This window comes from Mirounga angustirostris, unplaced genomic scaffold, assembly GCF_029215605.1.
Source record: "Mirounga angustirostris isolate CCGP_5_RB_7025 unplaced genomic scaffold, mMirAng1.0.hap1 SCAF_10, whole genome shotgun sequence".
In the NCBI taxonomy this organism is placed as follows: domain Eukaryota; kingdom Metazoa; phylum Chordata; class Mammalia; order Carnivora; family Phocidae; genus Mirounga; species Mirounga angustirostris.
The window spans coordinates 73902268-73925113 of record NW_026991718.1 but is presented as its reverse complement, the minus strand read 5'-3'; the positions used below and the strand labels follow the sequence as shown (position 1 = coordinate 73925113).

Genomic DNA, 22846 nt, shown 5'->3' with positions numbered 1-22846 from the left:
GTGGCCCCAGGGCGGCTGGGTTTCTTTAAGTGAAGGCTCAGAGCTCCAGACGTGAGTGCTCAGTGATCAAGGTAGAAGCTTCCCAGCCTTGCCTTATTAACCTCCGAAATCACAGAATGCCCTTTCTACCATATCTGGTTGGTCAAAATAGTCAGAGGCTTGCCCGGGGCTCTAGGGGAAGGAATTCTGCCTCTTGATGGAAGAGATGTAAAAAATCTGTCACAGGGTTTTGAAACCATCACACTTACTGAATTGAAATTACCTTTTCTATATCTGCCTCTCGCTCTGTGCTTACTAAATCTAGCCCTTCTCTATCTAAAACCTCTTTTTCCAGTTCCAAGTCAGCCTCCCTAAACACCTTAGATCTAGGACCCAGTCCACAAAATGACCCTTTGTTTGGGGTGAGACAAGAAAATAACTTTCATATTTTAATTTTAGCTATAAAATTTAAAATGAAGCTTTACTAATATTTCATATAGATTGAGGCTGGTACCCTATCTTTAGGTCAAGTTCCAGGTGAAAATATGTTGTTACCTGCTGTATATAAGAAACTCCAAGAGAAGATTGGATGTTCCCCAAAAGGAATAAAAGGCCCTCAATCATTTGTTTGTTTGGTTTTTTTTAAAGATTTTATTTATTTATTTATTTGAGACAGAGAGAATGAGAGAGAGAGAGCACATGAGAGGGGGGAGGGTCAGAGGGAGAAGCAGGCTCCTCGCTGAGCAGGGAGCCCGATGCGGGACTCGATCCCGGGACTCCAGGATCATGACCTGAGCCGAAAGCAGTCGCTTAACCAACTGAGCCACCCAGGCGCCCTGCCCTCAATCATTTGTATTCCTTGTGTGACAGCAGTGCTTGAATGCCTGGATGATCAAATCTGGTTTAAAAAACATTATCCAGGGGTGCCTGGGTGGCTCAGTCGGTTAAGCGTCTGACTCTTGGTTTCAGTTCAGGTCATGATCTCACGGGTTGTGAGATCGAGCCCCTCATCGGGCTCTGTGCTTAGCAGGGAGTCTGCTTGAGGATTCTCTCCCTCTGCTCCTCCTTCCACTCACTCACTCTCTCTCTCAAATAAATAAATGAATCTTAAAAAAAATAATAAAAATTATTGTCCATCCCCAAATGGTTAAGAGGCACAAAAGAATTTTGCAAATAATCTTTAGAAAACTAAACAAATAATACAAGCAGAACAATGCCCCAGAAATCAGGGAAGGAGAATATTTCTAGATCCCTTCCTGGTGACACTAGGAACTAGACCATGGCGCACATCTTGCATGTGTTTGCAAACTAGCACTGGGTATGTTGCCTGGCACATCATAGACTCCTGATGGATACCGTACAACTGAACTGCATTGAACTTCTTGGCTACACCAGCCCATTCATTGGTTAATGTCTTTGACGAGTAATTGCCAATAAACCCTGTGCCTTCACCTTCAGCTCCCCAGCCCACAAATTTAGGTTATTTACCTCCAGGTTGTTAGTTGCTTGCCTCAGTTTACCTGTCATTGCTCTGCCCACACATGTGAATTTGTGAGATCTTCCTGAACTTGTTCTCATCCTCTTAGTCCTTCACTCCCTAGGAGAGCAGAGTGTCATCTGTGTATCTACAGACTTCACCATGATCCTCCAGAGCATTTATACGAATGAGGTAAAATACTTTGGGTACTGATCCTACAGGCTGGGAAGGGGATAAAGTCAATTCTCTCTGGCTTCCACTAGCTCATTACCCCATATAGCTACTATGAAACACTTCCAGATTTTTCCCTCTCTGCCTCTGGACTCTTCCTGAGATGGCCAGCCTGAGTAGAGTAGAAGTAGAAAGTAGAAATATCTCTGGTAGCTTCCTGAGGCCAGACAAATTTATCTAGGGATCTGAGTGGCTGAGAGCTTTGTCTACATCATTTCAATATTAGCATATGTGCTGCCGAAAGCAAGCATGGGGAACTTCTGCATTCGGGTGCCTGGGCTAGGCCGTAATGTACCTTTCACAGTACCCTCTGGTAGGATCGGCCTGCACTGGGGAACTAGGAGGTACAACTTCTCAGCTCAGCTGACTTCATTGCCCTAGCAACACTGTAAATGGAAGTATGTGAGTTTACTGTACCTTCGTGAACTAGGAATGGTCAGACTTAATGCTACATGTCAGAGAAATATTGAGAGGATAAATGCAAATTACATACAGAAAAGGGCCATAGTGTAGATTCCAAGCAGGAAGATTATACTCTGAATTTGGAAAGGTAGTTAGAATTAGTTAGATACAACTGCATGGGCCAGAAAACCCAAGGGCTTTAAATAAAAGAGGTGTTTATTTTTCTTTTACATTAATAAAGTCAAGAGTAGGAAGTCTAGGGCTGAAGTAGCTACATATAAAATTCATATAAAATTCAGGCTCCTTTTGCTTGGCATTTTTAAAAGATTTTATTTATTTATTTGTCAGAGAGAGAGAGTGTGTGAGCACAAGCAGGGGGAGCGGCAGGCAGAGGGAGAGGGAGAAGCAGGCTCCTCGCTGAGCAAGGAGCATAACATGGGACTTGACCCCAGGACCCTGGGATCATGACCTGAGCTAAAGGCAGACGCTTAACTGATTGAGCCACCCAGGCATCCCTTTTGCTTGGCTTTCCCACTGACTTCAGCATGCTGTCTCATGGGTCCAAGGTGGCTGTGGAAGCTCCATCATCACATTTATATTCCTGTCAGCAGGAAGGAGGAAGGGAGAAGAAAGGAATCTTCTTCCTTTAAGAACACTTCCAGAAATTTGTATACAACACTTCCAGTTGTATTCATTAGTCAAAACTTAGTTCTGTGGTACACCTACTGCAAGGGAGGCTGGAAAATGTAGTCTTTAATCTGGGCCGCCACGTGGCAAGCTACAAATTGAAGGTTTATTATTACGGGAAATGTGGAGACCGAATAAAGGGGGCCAAGAGCACCGTGTGCTGAGGTGGGATAGTAGAGTCCGTTCCCAGAAAGAAAAGGATGCTAATTATCCTGCCAAGCATACAAAGTACGAATGAGTGTGAAAAATAATTCTTCCGTATTTTTTTTCCAGACATTCCCTCTCCTATCTCCATTGTGGAGTATAGTCCAGTTTCCCCTTGGTGGTCAGCGCAAATCACCCAGCCAGCATAGTAATGTCCTTCTCTGCCTGTTGATTCAGAAGCATGAGAAGCCCACAGTGGGCAGGTGGCAGTCTCAACCTCTGGTTCAATGGAATCATCACTGTGTCTCCTGGTGGAAGCATTTCTCCTTCTGGAACTCAGACCTCTAGGCCAGCAGAGCATATTGTCATGGGAACAGGGAGCAAAATCTGTGCTCTGGGTCACTAGGGATAATAAGGAGTGGTGCCCCTTCCATTTCTACCTCTTGATTCCTGGACCTTTGAATTCTGGTGATGGGAGAAACACATATATTGGAGGCTAATTCAGAGCATATACAGTTTTCTGGAGAACCTCACCCCAGCCATGCAAGGTATGATCACCTAACTGGTGCTTTAACTAAATCTTCAAAAGACCATTCCACCTTTCTTTCTTTTTTCTTTTTTTAAAAGATTTTATTTATTTATTTGACAGAGAGAGACACAGTGAGAGAGGGAACACAAGCAGGGCGAGTGGGAGAGGGAGAAGCAGGCTTCCCTCTGAGCAGGGAGCCCGATGTGGGGCTCGATCCCAGGACCCTGGGACCATGACCTGAGCCGAAGGCAGACACTTAAGGACTGAGCCACCCAGGCACCCCACAATTTTAATCATTTTAAAGTGGATGATTCAGGGACATTAAGTACATTCACAATGTTGGGCAACCATCATCACTCTCCATGTCCAGAACTTTTTCATCCTCCCAAACAGAAACTCTGTACCCTCGTTATTATTATTATTATTATTATTTTAAGATTTTATTTATTTATTTGAGAGAGAGAATGAGAGACAGAGAGCACGAGAGGGAAGAGGGTAAGAGGGAGAAGCAGACCCCCTGCTGAGCAGGGAGCCCGATGCGGGACTCGATCCCGGGACTCCAGGATCATGACCTGAGCCGAAGGCAGTTGCTTAACCAACTGAGCCACCCAGGCGCCCAACCCTTGTTATTATTAAATGATAGCTCCTCATATCCTCTTTCTGCAGCCTAAAAACCTCTATTCTACTCCCTGTCTCTTATGAAGGTGCCTATTCTAGATACTTCACATAAGTGGAATCACACAATATTTATCCTTTTGTGACTGGCCTTGTTTCACTTAATATAATGTTTTCAAGGTTCATCCATGCCATGGCATGTATAAGAATTTCATTCCTTTTTATGGATTTTTGAAATGAATACTCCATTGTATGTATATACCGCATTTTGTTTATCTATTCATGTGTTGATGGATACATGGGTGTCCTTTTGGCTATTGTGAGTAATGCTGCTGTGAACATTGGTATGAAAGTATCTGTTCGAGTTTCTCCTTTAAATTATTTTGGGTATATACTTAGGAGTGGAATTGCTGGAACACATGGTAATTCTATGTTTAATTTTTTTTAAAGATTTTATTTATTCATGAGAGAAAGAGAGAGAGAGAGAGAGAGGCAGAGGCAGAGGGAGAAGCAGGCTCCCTGGTCAACAGAACTGATCCCGGGACTCTGGGATCATGACCTGAGCTGAAGGCAGACACTTAACTGACTGAGCCACCCAGGTGCCCTATGTTTAATTTTTTGAGGGACTGCCAACCTGTTTTCCACAGCTGGTGCACCATTGTGCTCAAATGCACTCATTTCCTCATTTTACATTTTAAACTCAAACCCACCAGCAATGCACAAGGGTTCCAATTTCTCCACATCCCCAGCAGTACTGTTATTTTCTGCTTTTTTAATGACAGCCATTCTAATGGGTATGAACCTTGTAGTTTTTCATTGTTATTGTTCAAAAATAAACATTTTAAATATTATCATGTGGCAACTCTGGAAATCAGATTTTTCTCCTTCTCCTGGGTTTGCTATTATTGCTGTTTCTTGTCATTGTTCATTGCTTAGTAACTGTGCTAAACTAATTTAGTAAAATCTGTATTTTTTGTCATGTACAGTCACTGAAATCTCTATTCCATTAGCTTAGTGGTGAGCTAATTTTTGGACCGGGATTTTCTTAAAAACCTGGAACCCAAAAAGGACTTGACACTTGGTTGGCTCAGACAGTGGAGCATGCAACTCTTGATCTTGGGGTCATGAATTTGAGCCCCATGTTGGATGTAGAGATTACTTAAAAAAAAAAATCTCCTGGTCTTTATGGAGAGATTCAGTATCATGTTGGCTTGGGGCTCCAACGCTCAGCCAGGAAGTCTACAATTTTGCTTTAGCCTTTGCCTCCTGCTTATGCAGAGCCTCAGGATAGTCAGAGGCAAATGCTTAGGGCCTTTTTAGGTCTTCTCCGAGTGTGTACATAGCCCTCAGCATGGGTGTGCCCTTCTAGAATCCCAGGGAGAGGTTGGAGCTTCTCAAAGACCTCATTCCCCAAAGCACCTCGCTCCCCAACACTTCCTATCAAGCTTTTGGGATGGCCTATTCTTCACCCCACCGTTATCCACTGCCTCAGGCAGCAGAAACTGAAACATTTGCCTATAAATGTTTTTGGAAAATGGTCCTTGGTTGGTGGTTGTAGCAGAAGGTGAGTTCCAATTAGGCAGTCAAGATGAAGACAAACGTTTGAGTAGGTTTTCCAGAAAGCCACCATACAGATTAACTAAGATCAGTTTGTAAGTGGGGTCCATTCTTCTTCCTCCTGTACTAGCACTGGGAATGCACACTGTTAAATGTCGAAGCTACTGATGAGCTGAGAACTGAGCGATGTGACCAGGGTAAGTTCAAATGCCACAAAACTTGATGTTCTTCCTAAGATTCAGTCATATTCTCGAATGAGGGCTCCCAGGGTTGCTCAAGCTTTTAGTTAGTTTCCAGAATTCTAAAAAAATTTGCTGCTGAGGGGCACCTGCATGGCTCAGTCGGTTGAGCATCCGACTCTTGGTTTCAGCTGGGGTCATGATCTCAGGGTCATGAGATTGAGCCCCACATTGGGCTCTGTGCTCAGCTGGAGTCCGCTTGAGACTCTCTCTTCCTCTCCCTCTGCCCCTCCCCCTTCTCAAATAAATATATACATCTTTAAAAAATTTTTCAAAATTTGGGGCTGCCAGTTTCTGCCGGTTTTTTATGGTGTTGCTTTCATGGAGAGGGTGGGCTTTTTTCTTCATCTGGAGATGTTTTCCCCTCCTAAAGCTTACTTTTAAAAATCCCAGCACAGCAGCTGAAAGGCGGTAGGTTCAAATAACTGTCCTCTAACCCCGTGTTCAGTGGAGTAGTGTGAGTGCTGCCAAAGATCAATGGCCTTCTAAAGGAACAGTGCTCCTATCCATGCCATCCTTCCCAATGTCTTTCTGCCAAAGATGTGAGGCTGCTCTCCACACTGATGAGATTTCCTCTGTCGCATCTATAGAATGAGAGTCTATGGAGAGTCCTCTCTTCCTTTATTGTCAGGGGAACTGAAGTTCAGAAAGTCTTGCTGACTTGCTCAAGGTTACACAAGAAAGTGAGGATAGAGGTAAAACCCCAGATCTCCTGTCTTCCCAACTGGTGCTCTCTCTAAGGGATGAAGCTAGAAACGTGTATGCAGGTTGCTCTGTGTGGGTGAAACAAAATCTCATGTTCTCCATTATGGTTAAGTGTTGGCCTCAACTGATCTCTCCCTACTCTCCTTTCCTCTCCGCATTAGCCTATTCCCACACATCATGAAGAAAGGGTTTCTTAGGGTTCTTGAATAGGATCCTACCCCTCCTGGCTTTCGGGGAGTACAAATTTTCACCCAAAGCATTGCTTCCAGAAAAGTCCACTCTTTTAGAATTCTCTACTGCCTGCTGTGGTATGTCCCAGAGAATCACGCATGTTGGACTTGGAGAGGATGACCTTTCACTTCACAAGTGAGGACACAGATCCAGTCACCTGTCTACATTGGAGATGCCCTGTCTAGCACACACGTCACATCTATATGGTTTGTTAATTAGGCTGTTGTGTTCCAGAAGCACCTAGAATACAGTATGGATGGTGCCTGCCAGGGTTGGTGATGCTCTAGAACTGAGTTAGACTAACTTGCGGTAACAAATAGATACCACGTTGGCTCAGACACCACCCCCCCGCCCCCCACACGTTTATTTCTCTTATTTAGTCCAGGGCATTTGCTTCAGGTTAGGGTGTGTGTGTATACTGCTCTATTCCACATAAGCATCTAGGGACTGAGACTAGTCGTGACTGCCATCTTCGGTGCATGACTTCCAAGGTGACTCTAGTTATTGCCATTCTAGTTTGTGGAAAGGGAGCATGGGGAAGTTCATGGGGGAGATGTTATAGGCCAGCCCTCAAAGTGGCCCACATCATGTCTATTTATGTCCCTTTGGGGAGCACCTGTTCACAAGGTCAAGCCTAACAAAAGAGGCTGATAAAGGCCATGTAGTTGGTCAGCCATATGTCAGGCTATAGTCCTATTATTAATGAAGATGGGTAAAAACAATATTCATATCCCCACATCTAGTACTCAGCAGATGGTGATACCCATCCTATTATTAATGAAGATGGGTAAAAACAATATTCATATCCCCACATCTAGTACTCAGCAGATGGTGATACCCAGGAAATACTTACTGAATTGGGACAGATGAATAAGTGAATGGATAAAAAAATGAAGGAAGGAATGAACTAGTTCTTTTACTACATGGTCACAGAAATGTTTTCGTGGCCCTCAGTATTCTGTTAGCAGTGAAAGAGGTTGCAGACCCCCCAGTGTTTCTCCACACTCCCAAAATGCATCTTGCATCCTCACATCTCCGTGTGAATGCATGGGGAAATAATTTTAAATGGCCCGTAATAAGCAAATTCAGTCAACGGAATTCTGGAACTACATTATATATTCGTGGGGAGGGAGGATGAAGATCAAGGCTATTGGTGTGAGTTTTAACTTTAAAATGAATTAGCCACGAGTTTTTTTTTTTTTTTTTAAGTTTATTTATTTGACAGAGAAAGACACAGCGAGAGAGGGAACACAAGCAGGGGGAGTGGGAGAGGAAAAGCAGGCTTCCCGCTGAGCATGGAGCCCGATATGGGGCTTGATCCCAGGACCCCGGGATCATGACCTGAGCCGAAGGCAGATGCTTAACAACTGAGCCACCCAGGCGCCCCTAGCCAAGAGTTTTTGATAACAAATTGCTTTTGTTTTTTTAAAATAACTTTTTTGTTTATACTTCGCTGGTGTTTTTTTTTTTTTTTTTTTTGCTTGTTAATTGCTTTTATAGAAACACAGAACCTCTGTAAGGGACCTTAGAGATTACCACGTCTAATCCTCTATGAATTCAGATGCAGTGTCCCCTAATATCCATTCTCCCATTCTTCCTCAGCAATAGAACGGCCAAATTTTAGTTGCACACGGCTGTTCTGAGCAAAACCTACATTTTGTATCTTTCCTGGCAGTTCAGTGTGATCATGTAACTAGCTTATGGCCAATGGAATGTTGTATAGCAGCTTTTAAAAATCTTTCTTAACAGACAGTGGGCATGGGCATCTGGTGGCTCAGTTGGTTAAGTGTCTGCCTTCGGCTCAGGTCATGATCCCAGGGTCCTGGGATCGAGCCCCATGTCAGTTTCCCTGCTCCGTGGAGAGTGTGCTTCTCCCTCTCCCTTTACCCGCCCCCAACTTGTGCTCTCTCTCTCATAAATAAAAGATCTTTTTATTTATTTTTTAAAAGATTTTATTTCTTTACTTATTGAGAGAGCGAGCATGAGCGGGGTGGGGGTGGAAGCAGAGGGAGAGGGAGAAGCAGATTTCCCGCTGAGCAAGGAGCCTGATGCGGGGCTGGATCCCAGGACCCTGGGATCATGACCTGAGCCGAAGGCAGCCGCTTAACCTACTGAGCCACCCAGACGCCCTCGTAAATAAAAAATCTTTAAGAAAAAAAGAGACAGTGAGCATATGGCTTGTACCTTCTTCATTCTTTCCTCCATATTACTGCCATCTTGGGCATGAAGTTGAGGTCATGCACAGTGAAGCAACAAAGTAGGAAGAGCTTGGCTTGCACCAGTGCTCGACTGCCTACCTAGATGTTGAAGTGTGAGAGAAATAATCTTCCATTATGCTTAACCACTCTGGTTTTTTTTTTCCATCACATCCAGCTGAACCTTACCCTAATACAATGTGCACCAAATGAGGAAACTGAGCCCCAGAGAAGTGAAGGGATGTGTGGTCTGTAATGCAGGCGTGGTATCTCCACAGGTATTCTTCACTACAGAAAAACCAAGATTAGCAAGACAAAAAACAAAAACAAAACCCCAACCGTAATAGTAAAAGCAGCAACAATAATGCATACAGGTCCTCAGAAAAAGGAAAACTTACAGAACACTGATTTCTCTGTTCTAAAGTCACTGGAGATTGACTAACTCTTCATACAGACTCAGTAAATCATTTTCCTTAGATTTCTTTCCAGTCACATAGGTAGCTCCATTCCCTGATTTCCCTTGCAGTTGGGTTGGTCACATGACTAAGTCCCGTCTAGTGGGGTATGAATGGAACGGATTGCACCACTCCAAACCTGCCCCCCCCACCTCCCATGCCTATCCCCCAGGCTCCCTACCCCACCAGCAACTGCATGCAAAGGACTCAGAGGTTCCAAGTGAGGGTGGAGCCACCTGACAAGGGAGCCTGGGTTTATGAATCACCTCATGGAAGCCACCTGCTGTCAGAAACACCCCTCTTGGACTGTTGCGTGGGTGAGAAATAAGTTCATGTTTGGGCATGTATTAGTTATATCCATGCGCAATACAGTCTCTTTTCCCCCTTTGCCTCAGATCGATTAGGGTTGGAACCTACCTGTGTTGAGTAGATTTTGAGTGTGAGGCAGACTTTTGTTGACCCAGCTACTAGGTATGGTGGGATTTTCGCCTTTTCTGGTCTCAAGTTTGGCACCCAACCCATCCCAGCTGCTTCTGAGTGGTGTGACACTGCCCTTTGGGACCTCCCTGAGCCCTCCTGATTCCTGGTCTCCCGGGAGAGAGGCATTTCCGGCTGCCCTTCCTAACCCCTGAGACCCTGTGTTGGCTCCAGCCATTCTGGACTTTCATCCTTTCTCTGAAGTCTTGCCTTCACTTCTATTTTGTCCCTAGCCCCCCTCCTATCTTTCCTATGTAATATTATTTGCCTTCAGGGTGACTGCTTAACCTACTCCTTTAAAGAATAATAAGTAAAGGATAAAGTGAGTTTTGACTTCTTCATTTACAGCTCTGAACTGACACCAGGAGCTAGTCTTTCGGAGTAAACAGAAGTCTTGAGTCTCTTCCCATGTTCTCCAGTTAAAAAGCCTGCAGCCCTTTGGGGATCACCCACAAAATTCTTACATTCTGAGAAAATTTCTGGCTCTCAACTCATTTGCTGGGAGCCTTAACTGACAGGTCCTGAGCCCAATGAGAAAACAAAGCTCTAGTTTTCAGCTCTGCCCCTTTCCTCAGGCTTCTCTTGTAGGGAAGTGGCCTTTCCAGAGAGACCTGTTTCAGGCATTCCTGTTAGTGATTGCAGGGATAGGCTGTTCGGATTTTGAGGTACACTTGCTTTAAGTCTCTGCAGCAGTCTCTAGATCTCCAGGATCCATGATGGCTGCCATCTCTCTGCATCCTTCCCCCAACCCCAGGGGAACAGTCTTTACTCTTTGGGCTGGTTTGGTACCCTGCTATTTCTCCCAAACTAAACAAGTCACCTCAACAATGGAGTGTAGAGGGAAGAACCTCAGGAAAGCCACACAGAATACCTTCCTTAGTCTCATGTCCTCATCTGTCAAATGGGGATAAGAATTACTTTTCTACCCACCTTATATAATTGAGAATATTAAATGATAGGGAGTTTGTGAAACCAGTGACACCCTACAGAGTGCCACACACATGCTAGGAATATCTAGAGTATTTTGCTTTTAGAGACCGTTTGACTTCACCTTTTCTAATTCCCTCCAACCCCCTACCTCCACCCTACTGGGCTGAGGCTCTTCCCTCGGGAGGAAAAGGGAGGAATACCTGACATTTCCGGGTTGGCCTCCTTTGTTGGGCCTCGATCCACCCTCACGCGCTCACTCCCTTCCTCAGGTTTGGACCGGTGACCTCCCTCCGTCAGTTCAGGTGTCTCCCGGTGGCTTTCCAGGGTCGCCAGTGGGTCTGCCTCGCAACAATAGGCTATTTCATATGCCCTATCTTGAGACTGAAAGAATCACCTAGCTCAGGTGGAATCGGAGCGCTTTTACCACCACCATCTCTGCCGACCGAGAAGGGGATGGGGGCTTCCGTGGGCCTAAGTTGGGGGAAGGGCGGGATGCGCATGGTCAGTTCTGGGCCTAGAAGGCGTCTGGGTTCTCTGTCCCTTCTGACCTCCTCCCACCCCACCGGTAAATCCATGTTGATAAAGTGACGCCTTAATACACCTACTGCCCCCCCAGATGGAGAGCTCTGTCCGCAACGCGGAGCTAATGGGGGTGGGGGGGGGGTGGAAAAAGAGGAGGGCGTCCCATTCAAGACTCACGTCTCAGCCCTCAGGGGGTCCCCTAAACGGTGTCATCTTCCTGAGCAGAATGGCAGAGACGGAGCCAGAGTCTCAGGAGGGCAAAGAGGGAGGTAGCAGCAGGCTGATCCTAGGATCCCCAAGTTCCATTTTTACTACAGAGTAACTTGACCGGTGGAAACCCCCTCCGTGGTGGGCGGTGCGCCCCGTCTGTGTAGTAGACGGCAAGTGGGGAACCTGCGCAATTATCCCCATTCTCGCGGAGATGAACCCTCTTCACCGGACCGCAGCGGGTCACGAGGCTGCGAGCTCCGCTGCCGCAGCTCAGGCTGGAGCCAGTCCTCGTCGTAGGCTTCTGGGTGGCCTGGCGCTGCCCGGATCCCCGCAGGAGTCACTTGCGCGCTCCTCGGCCGCCCCGGCCCCGCGCTCCGCCCAGCCGCTACCCTGGGAAGACCGTGCGCTGCAGACTCGCAGAGAGCAGGCTCAAATGCCAGTCCTCCCGCTGTAACGTGCGCGACTCTGGGCAAGTTCCCGAACACGGCGTCTCAGTTTCATCTACCAGTAATAATAGCTTCTTTGTGTGGCCGCCGTGAGAATGCAACAGATACCAGGTGTGCAAAGTGCCTGACGCGCAGTAAGCGTTCAAGAAATGGCAGTTATGACCTGTTACTCCGGAGACCACCAAGTCACCATGGAGCTGTGTTTTCATGGCCCGGGGCAAGTTACCTGGATAATTCTGCCCGCAGTGAGCTTTCCAGCTAGTGGGAGCGCCTGGCTGGGCAGAGCAACGCATGCCCTTGGGAAAGACGCTGAAGGAAGGGGTGGAGGACTGGTAGCTCGGCAAGGTCCGCCCCCGCTGCGGCTCTTGCCTTCCCGCCTGACCTGTCACTCTCTTTATGGGAACTCGAGCAGCTCTGGTCTGACTCCCAGGCCGCAGAAGCCCGGGTGTGGGCCGGTCGGGTCTTGGGTGCCCTGGACGGGCAGAGGATGGCTACTGGGGATGGCACAGTAGCGGATGATTTTGTCGCCCGTGGCACGTCCCAAAGGTCTCTGCCTCGCGCCTGACCGCCAGCTCGAAGGGCCGGAGGAACGGGGCTTCCCAGCCCCGCGGTTCCCAGCTCCCCGGCCCGCAGGCCCCAGAGCTTCGCGGGACTCCAAGCAGCGCGCGGGCTACTCGCGCCCAAAGCCGAAAGCCGGCCGCGCGGGGCCTGGCACCCAGCGCGCTGGTGGGGCTGCGGAGGCCGCGGGGCAGGCGGAGCGGCGCGATCTCTGCCCGTAGCGCGCCAGAGTCCGGCGCGTACGCACTGCTCGGCGAGTGAAGACGCGCTAGGCACTCCGGCGGGGCTGGGCCGCTGAGAGCTGTCCATTTAGCCTTGCCTGGAGCCTGGGCCACTAACATCCTAAAGAAGGGCTCCCCCTACGTGTCCGCCCCTGGGCCAGCCTGTTGGGTTTGTGGGTCCTCCAAGCAAGGGAGACTTTGGGGCAATTACGGGCGCCTGTCGGGCCTCGGAAGGGGGGCTTTCTTCAGGCACATCCACGCGGTGTTACTTAGACTCTCTCCACGGCCGGGCGGCCAGGAGCAGGCACCTACCTGGAAGGGGAGCAGCTCGGCTGCTGAGATTGTGGGAAAACTGTGAAACTCACCCCACTGTGGGACACCCAATCTGACTCTCTTCCCTCCGATTCATCCCCGCAACCCAGAAGTCATTTCTGAGTTCCAGTCGCACAGACACCCACGGAGTTTCGAGAACAGACTCCAGAGAGGCGGCGAGCGAGGCCTTGACCCTGACACTCGGACTCGAGATCTTTGGGGCCCCGGCTCAGCTCCACTGTCCGGCCCCTGGCAGCAGCGACGGAGGGAACGCCGTTCCCTCCGGCCCACCCCGCCCGCATTGGCTTCAGGAATCAGGACCCACTTGCGCCCGGTTGGTTTCTGGCGGCGTGAGAGGAGAGGCTGATCCTCCTCCAGCCCCCGGAGCCTTCCCTTGCGAGCGGGAGCGCACGGGCGGGCGTAGCCTGCCAAGAGACCTCTGTCTCACCCGCCCACCTATGTACTCAAAAACAGCCAGCTTCCCAGGGCGCACGTCGGCCCCATCAACGAACACCAGCGCCTTTTTCCACCCTTTTGCGCCTACACGCTGTCTCAGGCCTTCTCACATTTCCCAGTACATCCTCACGCACTGGGTCTCCGCCATTTCCAGATGCCCTACGCAGCTTTGTGACCCGAGCGTACGGATGCCCACCCCCCCACGGTTGGGGTGGGCAACATGAAAAAAGGAGGGGCCTCAGTCACGAGCCCAAACCCTCCTCGACCCTTCTCCACCTGCCCCTCAACACAAAAACACTTGCATGTCACCAGGTACCCCAGCAGTATTCCAGCAAGAGGTGGGCACTGGTGGGGTTGTGGAGGCCAAATTCCCTGGGTCCTGACTCCCGCACCCCCACTTGGCTGATCCCTGCTTTCCCAGACACCAAAATAGTGTTTCCTACAGGGACTAGGGACAATCCAGGCCTCAGTAGCCTTGTGTTCCCTCCTCAGATCTCCCTGGCTCTGTTTAACTTTTGCTTTTGTGGCACGTCATCACCACCTGCTCCCCCCCGTAGACCTGTCACTCCCTTGAGATGCACTTTCAGGGTGGGAACAGCAGGGTCTGGGCCAGGACCACATCCTAGCCAGGTCTACTGCCGAGCGTGAAGTGAGGGGAGAAGACTGCCCAGGAGGCACAGCGAGCCCCTTGGCTCCCCTGTGCACTCAGCCACCCTTGGCTTTTATGCCCCCAACCAGGTGAGTCGGTCGGTGCAGGAGGGCTGGATTCTACCTTCTTCATTCATTTTCACCTTCGGGGTTTGCATGGGTATGGAACCTCGCTGGGAACAAATGAAAGGCGGACAAGGTCAGGGGAACAGAAAGGGAGGGAAACTTGCGCTTCCAGCGCTGTGTCCTTTATGGTCACGAGAGCAAAACTCTTGGCTTCTGGCTGCCACCGGGGAAGGGGTGACGCAGCCATTAGGAACTGTGTTTGGTGGACGCCTAGGGGGAGCGGTTGTATTCATCTGGCAGCATCTGTGCAAAAGTTATGTCCAGTTGGCACGCTCTCGTGGGGCCCGCAGCAACCTCTCACTGGGTCTAGTGGAGCTTGGAATGGAGGACTGGCTTGTTATAGGTTTATGCAGTGGGTGAGTAGCTGCTCGGGTTTATTTTCAGAACTTCTGCATAGTTTCCCGTTTAAGTAAATATTTTCAGGGTTAGCTTTCCAAGGGGGAGGGAAAGAGGGAAGTTGCAACAAGTAGCGAGATTGTGCCGGAATAAAGCTCCAGGACAGCCACCCTGCCCCCTACTGGCCCGTGAGAACTCCCGGTAACCTCCAACGATCCCACCTGGGCCCCGGAAAGAAGGTGCCACAGGTGGGAGCTCTGACGGTCTGCCTCCTCTGGCTAGGACCATCTCTTTCCCTGGGGGCCAGCCAATGAGACCTTCAAGGCAAGCTTCGCTGCATGGCCATGCCCTGGCCCCAGCAGATCGATAGAATAGGACTGGCTGCTGGTAGGGGCACGGGTGTGAGTGTGGGTTTGTATGCTGCTGGGGAGAAGCATGATGTGTATTTGTGTTTGTGTGTGTGAGCTTACGTGTGGGAGAGACTCATTTGGGTAAGTATCTCATGTATATTGGGGCAGAGAGTGTTTAGTTTTTGCCCGAAGACATGTGTTTGTGTCTCTAAGAATGGGTTGAGAGTCTGTGTGTTTGCTTCTCTGTTCGTGTGTGTGGACGTGTGTGACAGTCAGTGTGTTTCCCTGCGTGGCCACTGTGTGAAAGGGTGTGTGTTTTTGGCGCCATCCACAGGGCCTGGCACACAACGGCCTTTCAATCCCAGTGAATCGAATGATGAATGTGTATGTTGGTGTCCTTGTGAGAGTTCTCGCAGAGCCTGTTTCCCTGGGAGTGGGAGTGTGGAAAATAGGCAGGTAGGGGTGATGTGGGCTCCAGGGTCTACTGTGTTTCCTCCCTTCCCAGAAGTAAGCCTGGGGCTGGTGGCTCAGCTCCGCTGACTCAAGGTGGCGTCTATGGTCGCTTGAGCCTCTCCGGACCCTCAGGCAATAGCTGGTTCTTCACTCCGCCACTCAGTGAAGGTCAGGCAGCTGGGACCCTGTAAGCATAGATCTGCTCCTGGGGGGACCTGGGTTGTCCTCTAGAGCAGAGCCTCCAAGAGAGGCGGAGCGAGCTGCCAGGGCTGGAATTCCTCTTGCGGTGCAGGGTCGGGCCCATGCGGAGCAGTCTCAGCCTGCTGGCGATTCCCTTGACCTTCAGGCCTGCACAGAGGAAAGGCGGGAGGCATAGCCTCCTGAGCCAAGTGAGCCTGCCCAGCTGTCCGCGCGGCTGCGTGAATCTCGGCCGGGAAGGAATCCAAGGTACTTCGAAAGTATGTGCAAAAGGGTCTTCTGCGAACGCTGATTTCATCAGAGAGGAAAGCCTCCAAAGAGGAAAGTGTCCGAGCACTCTAGGATCTTGCCGTCAGAAGAGCGCCTCATTCTCTCTTTCCCGTGGGGTCCAGGTGGCATGTCTGAGCCGAGAAGCGTCCTGGTCGCGGAGGAGGAACATGTTCGGTACCCACAGCCCGGGGGACCTGAGACGCAAAAGCCACAACTTCCTCCTTGAGGAGTCCTGCACGCTTGGGATCTGGCAGGATAGGCTTAGAGGGGTCGCTTAATGTGGGGGAGAGGTGGGACTGGGTCCCCCAGAAGGGAGAGGGCGCTGCAGGTTAATGTACCGCTATAGAGGAACCTACCATGCTCGATGTGCGGAGGTGCGCCCCCCTCCCTTGGCCTCACAGGCTAAGCCCTGGTGCCCTCTTGCTCCCATTTAGAACACGCGCCCGCCGGCCGGGCCTCCCCAGTCTCCTCGGACTTCCCTTCCTCCCCCATCCTTTCATCACCGTCCCAAAATGACCGATTTCTGAGCTTGGAGACCTTTGCTCCACGTCCACACGCACCACCCGGGCTTTGCACTGGCTCAGCGGCTGCCCTTGGGGCCAGCGAATTTGCCCAGGGCGTCCCACCAGGTTCTAGGGACTGCGACCTTCTTTCCACGAAGGAAACCTCCGTGGCCCGATTTGTTCCCCAGCTTTGGCATCTCCAGACATATGTCCCTTCCTTGTTCGGCACACAGCGTCTCTTTTCTTATCCTCATCCCCGAAATGAAGAAAGAGGAGGGTGAGGGCCCTGCTCCGCTGATGGGGGAGAAGAGTCTCCAAGAGGAGCAGGCCACCCCCTTCCTGCTTTTGCAGGGAGCTTCCCGCACAGGAAAGGGAGCAGAGGGCTTTGGGGGGAGGGGGGAGGTTTCAGAGTTTTCAGTCCCTTCACCTTAGGGCTGATACAAGCGACGTGTATGGGGGAAGGCGGCTCCCGGTTTCTGGGGCTCCTGGGGACATCGCTGCCCAGAACGGTCCACCCGGGGTGTCGAGTCCCTGTAGGGAAATCAGACACTGCTGCACTCCCAGATCACGGGCCTTGTGGTATATATCCATATATATATTTATGATTTCTAATTTTATTATAAAATAAAAGCAGAAATATTTCCCGAAGAACATTCACATGAGGGCGTAACAGGGAGACGGCAAGTCCGTGGCTCGGGAGGCACACTCTGCCGGGAGCACTGTGACCACAGTCCCAGGAGGAAGAGGAGAGAGCGTGGCGGGCCTCACCGAGAGAAAGAGAGGGGCAAGCGGCTGGGACATGCTCAGAGGCCCCGTGCCACGGTCCTTTCTCTTGCACGGAAGTTACTAGGAGCACAGCTGACACCTGCAGCCCCGCTGAACCCCGGGCAGGGCCTCTGGAGAAGGCCTGGCTCCTCTGCTCTTCCCCCTGCCACGTCCACCCAGGAAAGGGAGGAAGGAGGACGCAAATAGGTGTCCGCGCAGGAGGAGAAAGGCTGAGGGGTGTAGACCCTGGGGCCAGGAGTGCAAGGGGCCGGCCAGGGGAGAAACGGAAAAACAGAAATAGAGAAACAGAAACCTACCAAGGGGTGACAAACCAGAAATATAGAGGGATGGGGAACGGGGAAAGCAAGAAGGGGAGGTAGAGAGGACAAGAGAGAAGGAAAGGAAAAGATCTGGAAGAAAGAGCAAGGAAGGCAAGGGAAGGGGAGGGAAAAGGAAAGAAGGGATGAGAAGGTCGGGAGAGAGAGTATGAGAATGTATAATTTATTCCCTTCGCGGGTTCAAGGCCGGGTCCCAGGGTTCCAAACGATCTCAGAAGCAACTTGTTGAAAACAAACCCCGGCGGACAAAGACCAAACCAAAGAGCCATCCACCCTGCCCCGGCCGGCGGTTCTGCCCGCTCAGCGAGCGGGTCTTTCAGTACCTGGTGGAGCCGCCGGCGCAAGGCGCCCTCCCGACACCGTCTCTCCGGTCCCCAGCGCCAAGCCTGGAAGGCGAGCGCGTCGAGGCAGGCGGGGCTCTAGGAGCCCAGGTCCACGAGGTTGGCCGACATGGGGTTGAGGATGGAGTCCTGCAGGCCGTGGTGGTGCTGCAGAGGGTCCGCGCCGCCTCCGCCCGGCACGGGCACGGGTACGGCGCTGGGGCCCGGAGGGTGGCCCAGGTTGTGCAGGGACGGCAGCCCGGGGGGCGGCGGCGGGCTGAGCAGCAGCGCGGGGCTGGACGACGAGTGGTCTGGCGTCCCCGACGGCGTCTTCTCGTCCTCCGAGCTGCCTAGCACCGACTTGCCGCTGCCATTCAGCGACGCAGCCAGCGGGTTGTGGCTGTTGGAGTTCTCGCTGTTCTCCCTGCAAATGCAGGAGCAAAGCAGCCGGGTCAACGGGGGAAACCGAGGCCGCCCTGCGCCGCCGCGTCAACCGGAGCCAGACGCCGCCGCTCGCCTCCGCGCCAGAGCCGCCCGGCGCTGCCTGCGGGTGTTTTCGGTTTCTACCATTTTCTCGGCCTGGCCTGGGGCTCTCGCGCTTTCTGCCAGTTCTCTTAATCGGTCAATACAAGATTTCTCTCTCTTATTCTTTTCACTGTGCCGTCTCTATCCCCCCACCTCTTCTGTTCTTAACCTCTTGAATATCTTTCCTGTTCTCTGTACGTTCTGGCCCCCTCCCCCCTTCACTGAGTTTCTAACATTTCTTTGCCAGAGGAGAGGGGCCCACGGAGCAGCTCAGTGGAGTTGGGGAAGGAGACAGGGAAGAAAGGGAAGATGCCTGGATTTTCAGATTCTTGGCTCCCCGAGCCAGGGTTGCTCAGCTCAGTAGCAGTGGGGCCAGGAGAGTGAGGGCCCCTAGAGCCTAGGCTGAGGGCCCCATTTGAAGTTAGGGATCTCATGGGCCTTCACCTCCCATTGCTTTTCTCCCCTTAAGGCAAATCTCTTTTTGGGGGTCAGGTTCCTGGAGCTAAGGGTCCTTTCTTTCTAGCTCCAACCTGGCAGGTCTTGTGAGGGCTCTCCTTGCTGGGCCTAAGGACAAGGCCCTGAGGATGTAGCACTCCCTTTGCCTGGTGGCACAGTGCAAACTTCGGCTGGGAGGCTAGAAGCTGGGGGCTCGGAAGGCAGCCCTTGGGAGAAGCATGGAGGGGATTGCTAATCCTGGCCTAGACTTTTCCATCATATAGAAACTGAGGGGTTCTGCAGCCCTCACCTGGGGCCTGGCCTGAGAACCTAGTTCTTCAGGAGTTTGGATGCATGCCAGGCTGGGAAGAGGGGGACCCCAGGAGGGAGAACCCACCTCCTGCTCTGCCTTTGATGGTCAGCCCCGACCAGATCTAGAGATTTGGAATCTGGGGTAGATTTTCTCCTCACTGGCTTCCCAAGACCTTTTCTTTCTGTTTTCCTGGAAGGGAACTTCCCACATAGCTGGCAATGGAGACCTTACAACTGTACATACTCCAACCTCATTGTCTGAGAGGCCAGGGTTGGCCTGAAGCTCCCCCTTCCACTTCCAGAGATCTGGGTCCACTGTTCAGCAACCTCCCCCCACCCTAATCATTTACTCTGGGCTGCACACGCCCCATTCCACTAACCCCAGGTGTCTTGTTTTGCTGTTACACTCAGGCTGAATTTCTGTTCCCACAATCGGTTTTTCTCCCATTTCCTTCTTCATATTTGGGGTTCAGAGGAGCCACAGACTGGCAGCCACAAGGGCCTAATGGTCAACTGTTAAGCTAGTTCAGGAAATCCTGGTTTCCTTGACGACAAGCAACTCCCAGGCCTTCTGTTGCTCTCAGTTTACCCCAGACCTACCGGCCTCCCCACTAAAGACGGTAGGGCCTGAGGGGAGAAGAGTCAAGAGCCTGGCAGGCCAGGGAAGGACTGCTGGGTCCAAGAGGGCAGGAAAAGGGGCATGTGTTTCTGTTTTGCTCTCCTACAGCTGACACTTCCGCCCCATCGCTTTGCTCCTCTTGGTCCTTCCCATGCAGGATAAAAGTCTCCCTTTCTACTTCCATACCCAGACAATGAATATTCTTGCCCAGGACCTTCCACATCCAGGTCACACCAGGAAAGTATCAATCCCAGTCCTGGCCCCTAATCACACTTTGGCCTAGGGCTGAGTAAGGCGAACAGGAAGTGCGGGGAAGTGCCGGTGAATTCGCACAGGCAGCCCCAAATCTGCAGCCCTGATAGTCCCCCTCCGAACCCCTCGGTCCTTACGAAGACTGTCAGACCCTGCCAGCTGTGTCCCCCTTGCATATGATCCAGCCACTGTCTTGCTTTCGCCCCAAAGTTCGCTGCCTCTCCACTTTTGTTCACCAGCGACCAGGGAGTTAATTGACAACTTCCCCGATCGCTTTGCCCGCTTTGGACAAATTTCTGCCCTCTCGGCCTCCCACAAGACCTGAAGGCCCGCAGGGTCAGACGAGGCTGCAGCTGGGCCGTGGCAGGGACCGAGCACCCAGTCTAGGCCTCTCCTGGGGGCTGTGCACACGCCCCGCGACCCCCTCCCTGGAGCCCGGGGGAGCTGGCGCCGAAGTTCTACTTACTCGTACCTTTCTTTGGCCTCAGCCGCGCGGTCGCGCTGCCGCCGGTTCTTGAACCAGTTGCTGACCTGCGTGGTGGTGAGGCCCGTGGCCTCGGCCAGCTCGCGCTTCTCGCGCGGCGAGGGGTAGGGGTTATGCGCGTACCACTCGCGCAGCACGCTGCGGCTCTTCTCCTTGAAGCAGTAGCTGGTCTCCTCGCCGTCCCAGATGGAGCGCGGCAGCGGAAACTTGCGGCGCACGCGGTATTTGCCCACGGCGCCCAGGGGCCGGCCGCGCAGCTTCTCCGCCTCGATGTAGTGCGCCTTGAGCCACAGCTGCTGCAGCTTGGCGTGGTTGTGCGGCGAGAACTGGTGGCTCTCCAGGATCTTGTAGAGCTCGCGGAAGTTGCCGCGGTGGAAGGCCACCACCGCCTTGGCCTTGAGCACGCTTTCATTCTTGTGGAGGTGCTCGCAGGCGGGCAGCGACCACAGGAAGCGGCCCAGCCGCTCGATGTTGCCGCCCTGCTGCAGCACCTCGCACACGCACGCCACTTGCTCCTGCGTGAAGCCGAAGGTGGGCAGCATGGACATGGTGCCGGCTGCGTCCCCGCCCGCCCGCGCGCGCCCTCACCGCGCTGCGCCGTCCGGCATGGGCGCCTCCCCGCCGGGCCGTCCGGGCCGAGAGGCGGGCGGGGCGGCCCCCCCGGCCCCGCGCGGTCTCCCGGCGAACCCCGAGTCACTGCGGTCCGTCCCCGCGCCCGCCGCGGCTGCCGCGCTCCTCCGCGCCCCCGCCGCCTGCGCGCCTCGCCTGCGCCCTCGTCCAAGCCCGGGGGCCGCCCGGGGCGCCGCTCCGCATGCTCCGCGCCCGCCCGCCGCTCCCTCGCTCGCTTCTTGCTCGCTCTCCCTCCCGTCTAGCTCGCTCGCTGCTTTTTTAATAATATTATTCTAAGCGGGCATGAGGCGCGGCGGCCCGCGCCCTGATTGGTCTGGTTATCTGACCCGGGGCCTGCCCGCGCCAGACAATAGTCGGAGTCAAATTATTCGCCATGGAGACGCTGTCAGTCACTGGTAACCCGAGCCCCGGCGGGTCGGGCGGCTCCCCCCGGCCGGCTCCGCTGACAGATCGCCCGGCTCCGCGCAAAGCGGAGGGCGGCCCGAGACGGGAGCGGGAGGCGCTCCAAGAACCTGGGAGGCGGAGAGGACCGGGCGGGGGCCGTCGGCGGTGGTGATTGACGGGGCGGACGCCCATAGAGCAAGGGAGGGGACGGACACGGGAGCGGGGGGCGGGATGGAGACGCCCGGAGAAGAAAAGGGGAGGATCGAGGTGGGGAGGAAAGAGGGGAGAGGAGAAGGCGGGGAACTGCTTAAGGGGGTGCTGGGAGGAAGAGGAGGGAGAAGGGTGGAGGGTACCTCGAGGGGGAAGAAACAGCTTTCTCGAGGCCCCCCTGGGTGCCCTACCCCCACTCCGGGTCTTCAGCGCCCTCCCGGGTCTGCAGTTTTTGGGGTAAATTCTGCCCAGGAGCGGTCCAGTGGGATGGGAGAGTTTGGAAGTGCTTGGGCGCCTCTCAAAGATTTGGCTTTTCCTGCGGACAGCGCCCCGCCCCCATCCTAGGAACTCTGGACCTGGGCGGTCTTCGAGGGAAAGGGGGAGGGAGTAGGAGACAGAAGTGGAGAAGATTTGGCAGTGGCCGCAGGCGGACGCCTGAGAACACAACTTCGTGGAGGATCCCGCCTTTCCTCTCTGTTCTAACCCGGCCGGCTGCCCCGAGGTCGGTACCGCCCCAGCCCGGCACTCTCGGCTCTTCGCCGGGCGGGGACTCACACTTAACCCCACGGGTCCCACGGCCCGGGAAACGCCAGGCACTAACTTGGGACCCCTAGGGAAATTGACTTCTGTCTGCTGCGTCGGCAGTCGGCCCACGGGGAGGCGAGGGCAGAGTCTAGGACGCCCGTGGCTCTTCCCCCGTGGGTGGTCCGGGAGGACAGAGTGGGCGCAAGAACCATCCCGCCCTCTGGCCTCTGAGCTCGAACTTGGCTCCGGGCACTTCCAGCCTGGGAACCAGATCACTGAGCTCCGGAATAAGGGTCTTAAAAAGGGGATCCTGGTTTGTTTGTGTCTTTGTATGGGCGCGTTTGGAAACACGTGGTGCTGGTTCTCTGGGAGGAGGGCATGGAGAGTAGGTGGAAAATCTGGAGGGGGGAGGGTTGTTGCTGCTGTTTCTACGGTTTTGAAAAGCCCGGGGCTTAGCTTCTTCCCGGACTGGTCCTTTCCACTTCCGTTTCCTGTCTTTGCTCTGAGCTGTTGGAGGCTGGAGTCAACCTTGCTTCTAGTTCCAGGACCCAAGCCAGCACAGAGCCTGGGCTCTGCCCTCAGCTT

The 22846-nt window shown here is 52.8% G+C and overlaps 1 protein-coding gene across 1 annotated transcript; it reads right to left on the bottom strand.

The window, feature by feature from the left end:
• Nucleotides 1–17109: 17109 nt before the first annotated feature.
• On the bottom strand, nucleotides 17110–22063 carry SIX2 (SIX homeobox 2). The gene is made up of 2 exons (XM_045883784.3): nucleotides 20501–22063; nucleotides 17110–18309 (listed from the first exon to the last, which is right to left on the bottom strand). Exons 1-2 carry the CDS (start codon nucleotides 21058–21060, stop codon nucleotides 17985–17987), a joined length of 885 nt encoding a protein of 294 aa, XP_045739740.1. The 5' UTR covers nucleotides 21061–22063; the 3' UTR covers nucleotides 17110–17984.
• Between the last annotated feature and the right edge of the window lie 783 nt (nucleotides 22064–22846).

Bases quoted from the DNA above. Each gene is read 5' to 3' on its own strand.
- SIX2 (XM_045883784.3), bottom strand. From the start codon at position 21,060: ATGTCCATGCTGCCCACCTTCGGCTTCACGCAGGAGCAAGTGGCGTGC. The intron at 18,310-20,500 runs GTACGAGTAAGT...CTGCATTTGCAG, and splicing joins GCGGCTGAGGCCAAAGAAAG to GGAGAACAGCGAGAACTCCA.